The following is a 12,509-nucleotide window of genomic DNA, read 5'->3' on the forward strand; positions in this document are numbered from 1 at the left end:
CATATATGAATAGTGAAAGTCAATAGTGGTGCCTGAAATGTTATTCTAGTAGCTGAAGAAATTTTGACATGTCACTGAAGGAAAATGACAGATGTCAATAACAAGATTAATGAATTCCATTCAGTTACCTCATTTTCTGGGTCCTGCTGTTGTGCATGCACAAACATGTGAATGGACACTTAAACTCAAAATTTCTGTTGCGTGTTACAAAGATATTTGTATGTGTGCATGTTGAACAGGAAGGGAAGGTATAAAAGGAGAAAAGGGCTACCAAGGTCCTCCTGGTCCGCACATGCCAGGGCCTCAGGGAGAAAAGGGATCCCCCGGGTTCCCAGGAGTCCCAGGTTCCAAAGGACTGCCAGGGCCACCGGGCTTACCAGGCAGGGACGGACAGATTGGAAACCAAGGTGAGAATGACAAACAGAGAACACCTGGAAGTAAGAAAAAAGCTAAAACTGAAAACCTTTTCAGTGATGTGGGGCTCTTCACTGTCTTTGGGTCTGTGGGTGTTTTTTGTATGTTTCCTTGTTTTGTGTCTTGTTTCTTGTTTCATTTGCATAAATATATAAAGGACTGTCCCTTATGTGATTTACATAATATACATAATCATTTTTGCAGTTGTCTGTATTTCTTTCTTTCAGTGCATGTTACTCTTACCACTGAGTGGAAGTAATGTATCCCATTCAATTCAAAATAAGGAAGGAGCAGGGTTGACTTTTGAGCAAAATAATTGTGAACGCCTCTGGGTTTTCGGTCTGTTCTTTAATTCACAGTAATCTCACTTTGTGTGTTTTTGTTTGCCAGGTCCTAAAGGTGAAATGGGTGTTATGGGGACGCCAGGAACACCTGGCCTTCCTGGACCACCTGGTACATCTGGGTCTCCTGGTCTGAGAGGTAAGGAGCTCTTCAGCATGTCTTCACTTATCTACACTGTCATTCACAGCAATAATAACTTATCTTTCCCACCATCTCACTCAGGTGATCCTGGTATTACTGGACCAAGAGGTAATTCTGGAGACCGTGGATTTAAAGGAGAAAGGGGAGATACAGGTCTTCAGGGACCTCCTGGGAACATGACTGAAGTTGAAATGGAGCATATGAAGGGGGAGAAGGGAGACATCGGAGACACAGGTATAAAACAACATAGTGGCTTTTGGATCACTGAGAGTATTTGCATCACATAGAGGTTTGCTAGAAACAGGTCCATTGTTGATTCTCTATATTGACCCATAATTTAAGAAGTATCTTAATGTGTTTTCTAATTCTTCAGGCAAACCTGGCTTCAATGGACAGAAGGGCATCCGTGGACTTCCTGGAGACCCTGGAATGCCAGGCAAAGATGGAGAGCCCGGATTACCTGGACAACCAGGTGACCACCTGACATATTTAAATTCTATAGATTTCATCTGGCTATCATCTCTGTTTGTCCTATTAATTTAATTTATCTTAATTAATTTCTCTTATTTAAGTAAATTCTCTCTTGTTTTGTCACCTGTTGAAGGCGGAGGGTAAACAAAGCAGATATTAATGTTTCGATGTCACTGATGTGTCTCAGGTGAGAAAGGAGACACTGGTCTTCCTGGTGAGCCCGGCAGTATGGGACCACCTGGACAGAAAGGCAGTGTCGGAGAGATGGGAATACCAGGTAAGAACACACAAATAAAACACACACAGTGTGTCATTAAAATGCCAACCACTGGATGTGTGTGTGTGTGTGTGTGTGTGTGTGTGTGTGTGTGTGTGTGTGTGTGTGTGTGTGTGTGTGTGTGTGTACACACATGTATTATCTGTTTAACAAACATATATTGTCCTACAAAGTGAAACCGCTGTGTTGAGAATATTTCAAGAACACTCTTAGAAATACTTTTCTAAATGTCTGAATCTTGTCTGCTTGTGTGTATTTGTGCAGGTCCAGGTGGTCCAAAGGGTACTAAAGGAGATATTGGTACACCGGGGCATCCTGGATTCAGAGGCACAGATGGGCAGAAAGGAGAAAAGGGAGATGCTGGTGAGCCAGGTATTGGAATTCCAGGACATCCAGGAGAAAAGGTAATCCTCTAGCTATAACCATGGCCATGTTTTATATCCCTACTTCTATGAACATAGGTAGAGACTTCTTGTGGCTCTACAAGCTTGACTGCTTCCACTTGTGTCCAATGAAAATTGGCTGTTCAAGCATTTGCAAGGCTTTAATGGCCATGAAGCTCCCATTTTAGGTATTATTTAATCATTAAAGCGCAAAGAATAAAACATTATCTTGGAAAAAGCTGGTTCTTTCATTAGGAGCCAAAAGCGTGTTAACATTAGGAGAGAAGTCAACTCAGCTTTCAATGAGAAAGAACTTCTGTTCTGGGACTGTATATGTAGCAATATTTATTATTATGGTTTGTTTGACAGCAGGATTACAGAAAATCTATTGACCTGATTTTCACAGGTGGAAGGGTGTGGCACGTGCACATGTAGCTGCTCAAACGAGAACAAGCAATAAAATTGGTGTAAAGGTTGTGCTCACAGATTTGCGTATCATAGAAGAGTAGACTGGTGGCTTTGGCGGAGGTCCACGCTCTCCAACTGCTCCTCTACTTACAAATGTCAATGATTTTGATATAGGGTTTTGTATTTCTGCACTAGAAAGTTCCCCATTTATTTTGGCTCACCATTAGTTAGAAGTTTAAATGTGATGTGATCCACAGAGTCTCTGTCTGTCTGTCTGTCTGTCTGTCTGTCTGTCTGTCTGTCTGTCTGTCTGTCTGTCTGTCTGTCTGTCTGTCTGTCTGTCCATCTATTCTGGTTGACTTTATTCAAATATAACTCCACTGCAACCACAAATATTCACTATAAGGGGATAGATAAATCCAAGGCTTAAAATGTTGAGATTGTCATCATCCTCTTGTCATTCCTCTTCACTTCTCTACTCCCACAGGGTGAGAAAGGCCAGCCAGGATTCCCAGGATTACAAGGAGACAAGGGTCTGAGGGGTCAGGAGGGTATGCCTGGCAAGCCAGGACTGCAAGGAGCCAAGGGAGGAAAAGGAAGCGTCGGGTATACAGGTCAGATTTCTTTCTGTTGTCGCATTTATGCTAGTAGTCTACAATACCAGGTTTAGTAGTCGTACATGTTGGTATATCATTTGAGCTCTTATTGTGATGTGCGTTGTACAGGTCAGCCAGGTAGACCAGGTGAGAAGGGTACCCTTGGACTGCCAGGGCCTGCAGGAGAACCTGGTCGCGACGGTCGACCTGGTAAGTAACAGGATTATTTATCAGCTACACCGAAGAGTAATCACATATTAATCACAGTGATAATGTCATGCATTTGTTCAAGATTTGATAATCTGAGGTTTAATCTTGAGACATCAGTTTTTGTTTAAAGATTTGTAATTTTGTTTTGATTTTGTAAACAAAACTAATAAGAGAGCTACGGGGGTAGTCGAGACAATTACACAACTTGCCACTTCTCAATGCTCCTGAGCTGTGGTAACTTTTTAAAGAAGCCAGTGTGAATATAAAAATAAAATATCATCCTGCAGGTGCTTGGCCTTTTTCTCACATCAAATTTAATTAGAAACCCAATTCTGTGGATAAATTAGGAAAAACCACCTCCAAATGTGGGTGGTCTGAGTGATCAGACCTCAGGGCGTCCTCAAAGCATCTTGGGTGGATTCACACCCAAACTTAGAACTGTCCATCTGTGATCAGATCGTCCAGGACACATGTTAAGGCCAGGCGTAAACAAGCTCATAGTTTGTCAACGTGTTTTCTTCCAGGTGAAGGCGGCTTGCAGGGACCTCCTGGTGCTCCTGGAGAGAAGGGAGAGCCTGGAGTGGATGGCATCCCTGGATTCTCAGGGGAGAGAGGAGACCCAGGTTAGCATCAGTGGAGTAAGGAGGAGACTGCACCAGAAGAATTCACTTGTTTATTGATAAGCTGTTAGTTTGTAGTACGAGCCTGACATATATCCTGCGGGGTCACTCTGGCATTGGACCATTAGATTAACCTTCATCCAAACCCTCTCAAGCACAACCGCCACACACATTTTGGTACTTGTATTTATGTTTTGACAGTTTTTGGAACATAGATACTGGAAGCCACAAACTCTTCTAGCAGCATCTACTCTAGGTTTTTATCTTTAGTTTTTCTTTTCTTTAGGCCCCCCATTAACAATCCAAACATTACAGAAACTGCCTGTAACATACTTTTTATCTGTTCTTCTCTGCAGGTTTACCTGGCCGGGGTTTCTCTGGGCCATCCGGAGAGACTGGTAGCAAAGGTTAGAGTCCTTTCATTGTTGATTCATATTATCCCTCAGTCCAATCAGAGATTCATCATGGGGCCTTCTCTTTCCCTCTCCAGGTGACAAAGGTAGTCCTGGCTTCCCTGGCACTCCAGGTCATCCAGGTGTCCCTGGTATCAAAGGCGACAAAGGACTTCCAGGCTCTCAGGGAACCCAGGGTGAGCCAGGAGAGAGGGGTTTCCCAGGTATCTCTCTTGAGGGCCCTAAAGGAGACAGGGGAGAAACAGGACCAGCCGGAGAAACAGGTATGCCAAATACATGACATGCCATCATTATGTGTATGAGGACCTGTTGCCAAAATGTGGTACAGTATAGAGCCACAGTTTCAAGTGAAAAGTGTTTTGAATAGAAATACATTATGTGTGTATTATGTGTTCCTCTTGTCTTTATAAAACAGGAACCATAGGACCACCAGGAGCCACTGGTGTGCCAGGCAGACATGGCCAAAAGGGAGAGAAAGGAGATCAGGGTAACCCTGGTTTCCAGGGAGAGTCGGGACATAAGGGTGACCCTGGAGTTCCTGGACTTCCTGTACGTCATGAGGCTGTTTTCCATGACTTAAGTTGTACACTAGTTAATATGCATTCTGATGAGACAGCTAATGCATATCAGTGCTGTTTTGATGCTGCAAAAAATATGATGAAGTATGAACTCAGCATGAGCAAGTTGTTAAAGAAGCACTTAACATGCGTCTAGTTCAATCTTCTCTCCAGTTCCTTGTGTAACTGTGTGCATTTGTGTGTGTGTGTTACAGGGACAATCTGGCCTTCCAGGTATCGATGGACAGAAGGGAGAGAGGGGATTGCAAGGTGTCCCTGGCTTCCCAGGTGAGGACATACAGTGTGACAGTCTATGACAGTGTGCGTGTGTGCATGTGTGTGCATTCAGGTGTGAAAGACAACATGTGTTTTTATGCAAATATGAGAGGAAAGATGTGTTTTTTCATGTAATTGACAATTAAAATACCCTGCTTTTGAATACAAACTCTAGGTGTAAAGGGTAATGTTGGGGACATTGGATTAAAAGGAGAATATGGAGACAGAGGATTCCCAGGAGAAAAGGGTAAGAAGGAGGGGACACCCCTCAAAGTGTTGTTAGATACAACAATATTTCTATCTCATTGATTAGAATGGGTCAGTGCTTACCGTCTCTGGTAATCTGATAGCTTGACCTTCATAGGCTGCTAAAAATTACAGCAACTGGAAAATGTCTTCTAAAGATGCTGTATATTTCAGGCAATGATGGTCCCCCTGGTCCCCCCGGCCCCCACACCTTTATCAAAGGAGACATCGGGTTCCCAGGAACTTCAGGCTTACCGGGACCCCAGGGGCCACCTGGGCTCCCTGGACAGAAAGGACAGCAAGGTGACGTTTTGATTAAAAATGTGCCTCATTGTGTAAACCCCTATGATCCAACAACTATCTTTTCTAATTACTTCATCATTTTTGTCATTTCTCTCAGGTGTGACAGGTATTGCAGGGCCAAAAGGTGAAAATGGCTTTCCTGGATATGACGGTCAGCCTGGGGGCAAAGGAGAGCCTGGCCTCCCGGGGCCACAGGGTGAGAAGCTCACAGGGATGAAAGGTGTGGGTAAAAGCTGTTGTGCTGTCGCGGTCGTATCTTTTACATTGTTCCATGTCTTTAGGACCCAGAGGACACCCCGGCCCCCCGGGACCTGATGGCATTCCAGGTCAGGTGGGTCAACCTGGCCCCTCCTCCATGGATCACGGGTTCCTGGTAACCCGTCACAGCCAAACGGTGGACGTTCCACATTGTCCTGAGGGAACCTCACCCATATATGATGGCTACTCCTTGCTCTATGTACAGGGCAATGAACGCTCTCATGGTCAGGACTTAGGTGAGGAGCAATATGAGAAAGATGGAAAGAAACAGAAAGAAGTGAGATGGAGGAATCCACAAAGAGAAGGAGTTGTGGGGTGAATTATACGTCTCTTGGATCTGTGTTTTAGGTACGGCAGGCAGCTGTCTAAAGAAGTTCAGCCCCATGCCTTTCCTGTTCTGTAACATCAACAACGTGTGCAACTTTGCCTCCCGTAATGACTACTCCTACTGGCTCACCTCCCCTGAGCCCATGCCCATGAACATGGCACCTATCACCGGTGAAAGCATCAAACCCTTCATCAGCAGGTGTGTCAGCATTTCTATGCATACTAGTCAGTTTTAGCTATATTTGATGCTCATTTGACCCTCACATACTGTGCTCCCCTCATATGTGTGTATGTGCAGGTGTGCTGTGTGTGAAGCCCCAGCCATGGTGATAGCGGTTCACAGTCAGACCATCATGATCCCACCGTGCCCTAATGGATGGGATTCTCTGTGGATTGGCTACTCCTTTGTCATGGTAAGACAGAACAAGATCAGGTTTCAGTGCAAATACACAGTCTGCCCTTTCTCGTTTCCTCCTTTCACCACATATAGGTCAACCATGATTCAGTAAAATCTATGAATTATACTTCAGTATTGTGCTAACTCTGTTGTGTTGCATTTTGATCAAGTTTTGTGAATTTGTTTTGATGTTTTTCTTTATCAGTATTTTGCTTTGCCATATTAAAAAGTGCAGTAGATGAACAGTTTGCTTAAATGTGCCATGTAAGCAAATGTTGGAAGACTTCATGCTGTAAATATAAGTACAGATAATTTTTCCTGCTCTATCTCCAACCTATCCTACTCCAACCCCCACATCCTCATCCCAACATCCAAAGCTCCATCATCTGGACCAGTGGGCAACAAATAATATATCTTCACATTTATCCACACACAAACGTATGCATCAGTATGCCTGCAGTAAACACATATCTATAGATTTACAGTATTTGTTGAAGAAAAACCCCACAAGTAACCTTTTTTCCATGCGCACATGCACAGCTTTTCATTTCAAAAAACAAACAATGACTCCCTTCAAAATGGCTTTATCTGGTGTTTGAACTGCTTTCATTGTGTGTGTTTGTGTAGCACACCAGTGCTGGAGCTGAGGGTTCAGGACAGGCTCTGGCCTCTCCTGGTTCCTGCCTGGAGGAATTCCGCAGTGCTCCATTCATCGAGTGTCATGGCCGTGGAACCTGCAACTACTACGCCAACTCCTACAGCTTTTGGCTTGCCACCATTGAAGACACTGAGATGTTTACGTAAGAAATGCTTACACTCAGATATTGAATTTCTAGATTCCCCCTGTTTAGCACTAAAGAGTAACTCAACGACCCTAAAAGTTTTTTGCTGACCTCCGGTTGTTTAACTGTTTAACCTTGTTGGAGTGATGCACAGGACGCCAAGTATGGGTGTGTTTAAAGATGCACACTTTGACTACACTCAACCACATCCTTCAGAGATGGGGGTGTGATTAGAGTTGTAAAAGGCTTGAAACCTCTCACCAGAGAGGAAAGAGACTGGAATTATGTCAAGCTGGGTTTAAACTACAGGAGCTTTAAAAATTAATTTTAAAATGGGGTTTCATCACACACACGAGGAGAAACTTCACACATGTTCTTCTCTCTAATCTCAAACATACACAGTCTGCAAGATTTGAAAATTGTGGTACATCACAGACTAGACTGCTGATCATCAACTGCTGGTCCGCAGTGCACATGCAGCTTTGCAAAGCTTCCCATTTGGCCAGCAGAATATTAATGAATTCAGAAAATATGCACATCCAATGTTACTCACCAGTGGAAGAGGCCTAGTCTGTCCTGAGAGTGATCGTTGATTAGCTTACCAACCCCTGGCAATGAGCCATGAAGCTCATCATTCATAGTTCACCTGTTCTAAAGAAACAGATTATTCTCCAGCTCCATCCTCTCTACCTGTGGACCCACCATCAAATCACAGAGAGAACATTTTCTAGTATGGATTTTCCATTTTTTAGGAGTTGTTTACACTGATATAGGCTAATAAAAACAACATTAACTTGTTGGAAAGTACTAACATAATCATCCAGTTTTTAAACTCCTGAATATTAAGCATATCTGAAGTTATTGGTGTGGCCCCGATGAGTCTGCGAGCAGTTCTGAAGGTTAAAGACTGGATCTGTAAACCCCACGCATTACAAGATAATCTGGGCTGAACAACCCAGGCCTGATTTTTCCTGTAATTATTGGGAATGAAATGATCTCCCTTACTCTTTTTTACCACAATCACCCACATTATGTGTTTGGTAATGAACTTGGGTGTCTCTTATTTTTCTCTCTACCTTCTTTTCCAGGAAACCTGTCCCAACAACACTAAAAGCCGGCAACCTCCGAACACACATAAGCCGCTGTCAGGTGTGCATGAAGAGGACATAAACTCCAACACCAGAGTCCTCCCGCCTAACCTGCGAGCAATGCCACGTGCGCTGACATCCTCTACTTGCCTTTACTTCCTGTTTTCAAAGGATGGTGCTATTTCCCTGCATGTGTGAGAGGAGAGGGACAGAGATGTGGTTTGCAGAACAACCAGAGATCGAACATTACAAACCAGAACACAGAGACCAAGCGGCCTTTTGCTCCATGCAGAACACTTAACCAACATGATCACAACATGTCTCTAAAGAATTGCACCCAGTTTACCACTGCACTGAGTACACGCCCCCGAAACTGGTAAACTGGGGGGTTCATTTTGAAAGGGTTGTTTGTGTAAGTCAGGTGCTATTCCTATTTATCTGCCTTATTCCATTTTGTTTTCTTTATATTTCCCCCAGCGCCACAGCATTCAAAGATATAGCCACATATTATTATAGATTTTCACACCTTTTACCTTGTTTAAATATACTAATGTATAGGATGGGACTTACCACTGGTTACAGACGCTTGTCATTTGCTAAATCACCATGTTGCAGACGCAGATATATAACGATCACTCTGTTGTAAATATAATGCATTCCTCTCTAACACAGTTCAACATACTCTCCTCAGGTTATTATTGAATTACTTTGTGTGTCATTAAGTCCATTTTTATTTATAAGATTTATAAGAATTTGTTGGACTTGAGTGTGTCTGAGATTCCATTGATCCAAAAGCAGTGTTTCAACGTCTGATGCCTTAGTAACACACAAAACAGCACTGAAATAGCATTGCCTGGTGTGGGTGTGTGCGGGTGTGCGTGGGTGAATGTATGTGTGTGAGTGTACATATATGAATGGATTTTAGCTGTGTGGAAGTGGAGTGTGTTTTGTGAAGTCTGCATATATGTTGTTGCACAACCACAAAAAATAGGCAAAACATCACCTTCCCTTTGCCTTTACTCTGTCACAACATTTTGTCCAACAGCTGTGTGTTAAAGGATTTGCTCGTCTCACACTGCGTGAACCAGATGTTTCTGATCTTCTGATCCCCTTCTGAGAAATGCACATGTATATATACTTAGACATAACACGTACTTGCTTTTGTGCTCATGTTCTTGACTGTTCCAATTGTGAAATACAGTTATCATCCCTGTCAATTTAACGCAAAAAAAGATTTGTTCATTTAGAGTGAAGGGTCGTCGCATCATTGTTGTACATCTGAGTCAAGCACAGACAGATGAGGAGGACTGCATTTACAAGTATCTATGCAAGCTGAGATACTTTCAAAGGTCTTAACATAGGTTTGTGTTTTGTTCGTCCTTTAATATACAGTATTTGGACATGACCTCAGTCTTGGTCAGAAAGCCTCTTTGACCACAAACATGTGTCCCTTTCAGATCTATTGAAAGATTCAACATTTTCTACTGTTAAAGTTACAGCAGTTACACTTCACTGACTGTAACCTGTTTTCCTTTGTGTGTTGTGATAAACTCCTCCATGAAGTATATAGAGTATTAGCAGTGTTTGCCATTATAAAACAAACTTGATTACAGTGGGAATAATCATAACTAATTAACAAACAGAAAGATTTCCGTATTTTATATTTTCAAGATCCCAAACTGTGTAATTCCTGCAATAAAGTGATTTGTAGAATATTCTTAGTCATTTATGATAGATGATACTTTTCCTTTTGCTTTGTATGGTTCAAATGTGAAGATTTCTGGTGCAGTACTCTGAATGGGACACAAGAGGGAAGCACCAGCACACTTTGTAGGTAAGTTGCTGATGATTGATTGTCTCAAAGCTCTCCACTCCAGTGATTTGCAAGCACTCAGTGTTTTTAGTTTTTACTGCCACTGGCTATGACTCCAGCAAGAGGCAGAAAAAGCTGACCTCAAATCCATCATGAACCCTGACTTGAGTGCAGCTTTTGCGTCAACACTTCCACGGTGTGATGCAGCCAGCACCTCAGCACTTCTGCTGGGACTATGGCCAACAAACCCGTTCACCCCATGAAAACACAAACAGATCGATACACTCCGCAGAGAACCAGATAACCCCTCCTTTCATCTCCACTCTCGTCTTTCATCTATTACCGGAATCCTATCCCTTGTTTCCTCTCTTGTCGCCAGACAGACAAACAGAGGCCTTGACCCCCGGCTATCTTCATAAACATGTCTAACAAAGCCTTGACCTCTGACTAGTGAGTGCAAGGTCACTCAGGTGGGAGTCACACTGAATGGCCATACAACACCAAAGGGCAAATGGTCAAATGACAGGTACAACTGAGAGCAATGGCCTAATGACCACCATCAAGGTCCCTTGCTACGGGGCTGAGATATCTGCAGTTTTGGCGAAGGCTGCATTCACAGACAAGTGGCTGGAATCAGTTCCTCTGCTTATATAAAGCTTAACCTGTGACACAGCAGGCAGTTGGCACATCTACATAAAGAGCCCAATCAGTATTTGTTATGTGCCACATTTTAGTTTTCCTCAAGCAGCCATTGAAAATGTAAACCAATTTTAAAGCTGCATTTCTCCAAATTAATGATACAAAACTTGGATTCAGTTGTTGTCTGTTGTTACTGCTGTCTAACACATATGCCGGTCAATTTTGTAGAAGGTTATGTCTCAAATTATTTTGAAGATTGAATCACTTGAGTTTTAAATGTACTGAGATCTAATACTGAAATTAAATTCTTTGATTAAAGAGAACACATAGGGCAGTAAATTAAGGGAACAGTTTCTTGGCAGTAAATCAATTTAACAGCTATTAAATAATTACAACGCTTTGACCGGTGCAAGTACTGTATTTAGCTGGACATACAAATTCCAGTGGTGAAAAAGCAACTCACAGCTGGTTCATAGCAGCATTCCAACAAAGAGAGGTCTCATCATCAACAACTTTTCCTCAGTGAACATTAACATCATGCTGATTATTGCTGTGAACACTAAAGCATCTGCAGAAAACAGTGTTAAGAAAGCATGTGATCATTACTGAAATGTAGGTCCAGTATATATGACATCATACAGAAAGTGATCAAACTCAATAGATAGAGCACATAAATCACTGTATTTCAAAAATACCCACACAACATCAATGCCATGTGGTTGGGGCCAATGCTCAGCCTTGCTCAGGGGCTTTGGAATTCGAAATTTAAACCACTTTAAGGGTTTAATCCTATTGGTTGTTTGCTAACACTGCTAAGTTGACAGCCGACTTATGATGAGAGTTACAATCACCTTCAGAGGGCTGGGGATTATCCTGTTAAAACTTCAGTGCAATAATATGTCCATAATGTTGCCAAGAGAAACTGACTGCCTGCGAATTGATCATATAATGATATTTATAGTGACAATTTGTGATTTTTTTACTCATATGAGGTTGGGTGCGATGAACAAATTGCATTTCAATTAGTAACTGGCCTTGATCCTTGCTGAAATTGGCTGATGGGGTTCATTAATGTATGTCAAAGTGATAATGAGGGCTTGTCTAAGTTCCTGTAACTTAATATGCTATGTTTTCCAGAATGTGTTTACAATACAGTGTCAGGAGGTTAGTCTGACCCTGACCTTTCTCCTGAGTGGATCAAGCTCAGAGGCCGCCACCTCTGCAACACCCCCTTGACCTCAGTCGGGCCAAATACAGATTATCTTGCAACATAGCACGCAACACAAAACATAACAGAGGCCATGCAGGGCAAACAACGAACATGCGCACACACAATTGTAAGAGAGGGATGCGCTTTTTTGCATTGGTCTGGGGAGTAAATACAGTGAGTGCTTTAGTGGAAAAGATTTACTTTCTTATACACAAGATGAGAAGTACTCAGTATGTACCCCTTGCTTCATTCTCCTCCTTGATGAAACTCACAAAGCGGTGAAAGGACGTTGACATGGTGAGCAGATTTCTGATGTTAATGTAAATCCACATCTCAGC

General features: G+C 42.6%; 1 protein-coding gene across 1 annotated transcript in view; it reads left to right on the forward strand.

Annotated features, from left to right (window-relative positions):
* Window positions 1–9,619, forward strand: part of col4a1 (collagen, type IV, alpha 1) — a 40,088-nt gene extending 30,469 nt beyond the window's left edge. Inside the window, exons 32-52 of the mRNA XM_070975254.1 lie at window positions 240–407; window positions 805–894; window positions 979–1,131; window positions 1,271–1,369; window positions 1,556–1,645; window positions 1,910–2,049; window positions 2,924–3,050; window positions 3,162–3,242; window positions 3,767–3,865; window positions 4,219–4,269; window positions 4,353–4,538; window positions 4,691–4,824; window positions 5,048–5,120; window positions 5,284–5,355; window positions 5,529–5,657; window positions 5,755–5,853; window positions 5,939–6,151; window positions 6,264–6,441; window positions 6,541–6,655; window positions 7,267–7,439; window positions 8,510–9,619. Coding sequence (XP_070831355.1) covers window positions 240–407; window positions 805–894; window positions 979–1,131; window positions 1,271–1,369; window positions 1,556–1,645; window positions 1,910–2,049; window positions 2,924–3,050; window positions 3,162–3,242; window positions 3,767–3,865; window positions 4,219–4,269; window positions 4,353–4,538; window positions 4,691–4,824; window positions 5,048–5,120; window positions 5,284–5,355; window positions 5,529–5,657; window positions 5,755–5,853; window positions 5,939–6,151; window positions 6,264–6,441; window positions 6,541–6,655; window positions 7,267–7,439; window positions 8,510–8,591 — 2,552 coding nt within the window. The 3' untranslated portion in view covers window positions 8,592–9,619. The remainder of the gene's footprint in view (window positions 1–239; window positions 408–804; window positions 895–978; window positions 1,132–1,270; window positions 1,370–1,555; window positions 1,646–1,909; window positions 2,050–2,923; window positions 3,051–3,161; window positions 3,243–3,766; window positions 3,866–4,218; window positions 4,270–4,352; window positions 4,539–4,690; window positions 4,825–5,047; window positions 5,121–5,283; window positions 5,356–5,528; window positions 5,658–5,754; window positions 5,854–5,938; window positions 6,152–6,263; window positions 6,442–6,540; window positions 6,656–7,266; window positions 7,440–8,509) is intronic.
* Window positions 9,620–12,509: the final 2,890 nt, after the last annotated feature.

The sequence above is a fragment of the Chaetodon trifascialis genome, chromosome 12 (genome assembly GCF_039877785.1).
Source record: "Chaetodon trifascialis isolate fChaTrf1 chromosome 12, fChaTrf1.hap1, whole genome shotgun sequence".
NCBI classification, from domain to species: domain Eukaryota; kingdom Metazoa; phylum Chordata; class Actinopteri; order Chaetodontiformes; family Chaetodontidae; genus Chaetodon; species Chaetodon trifascialis.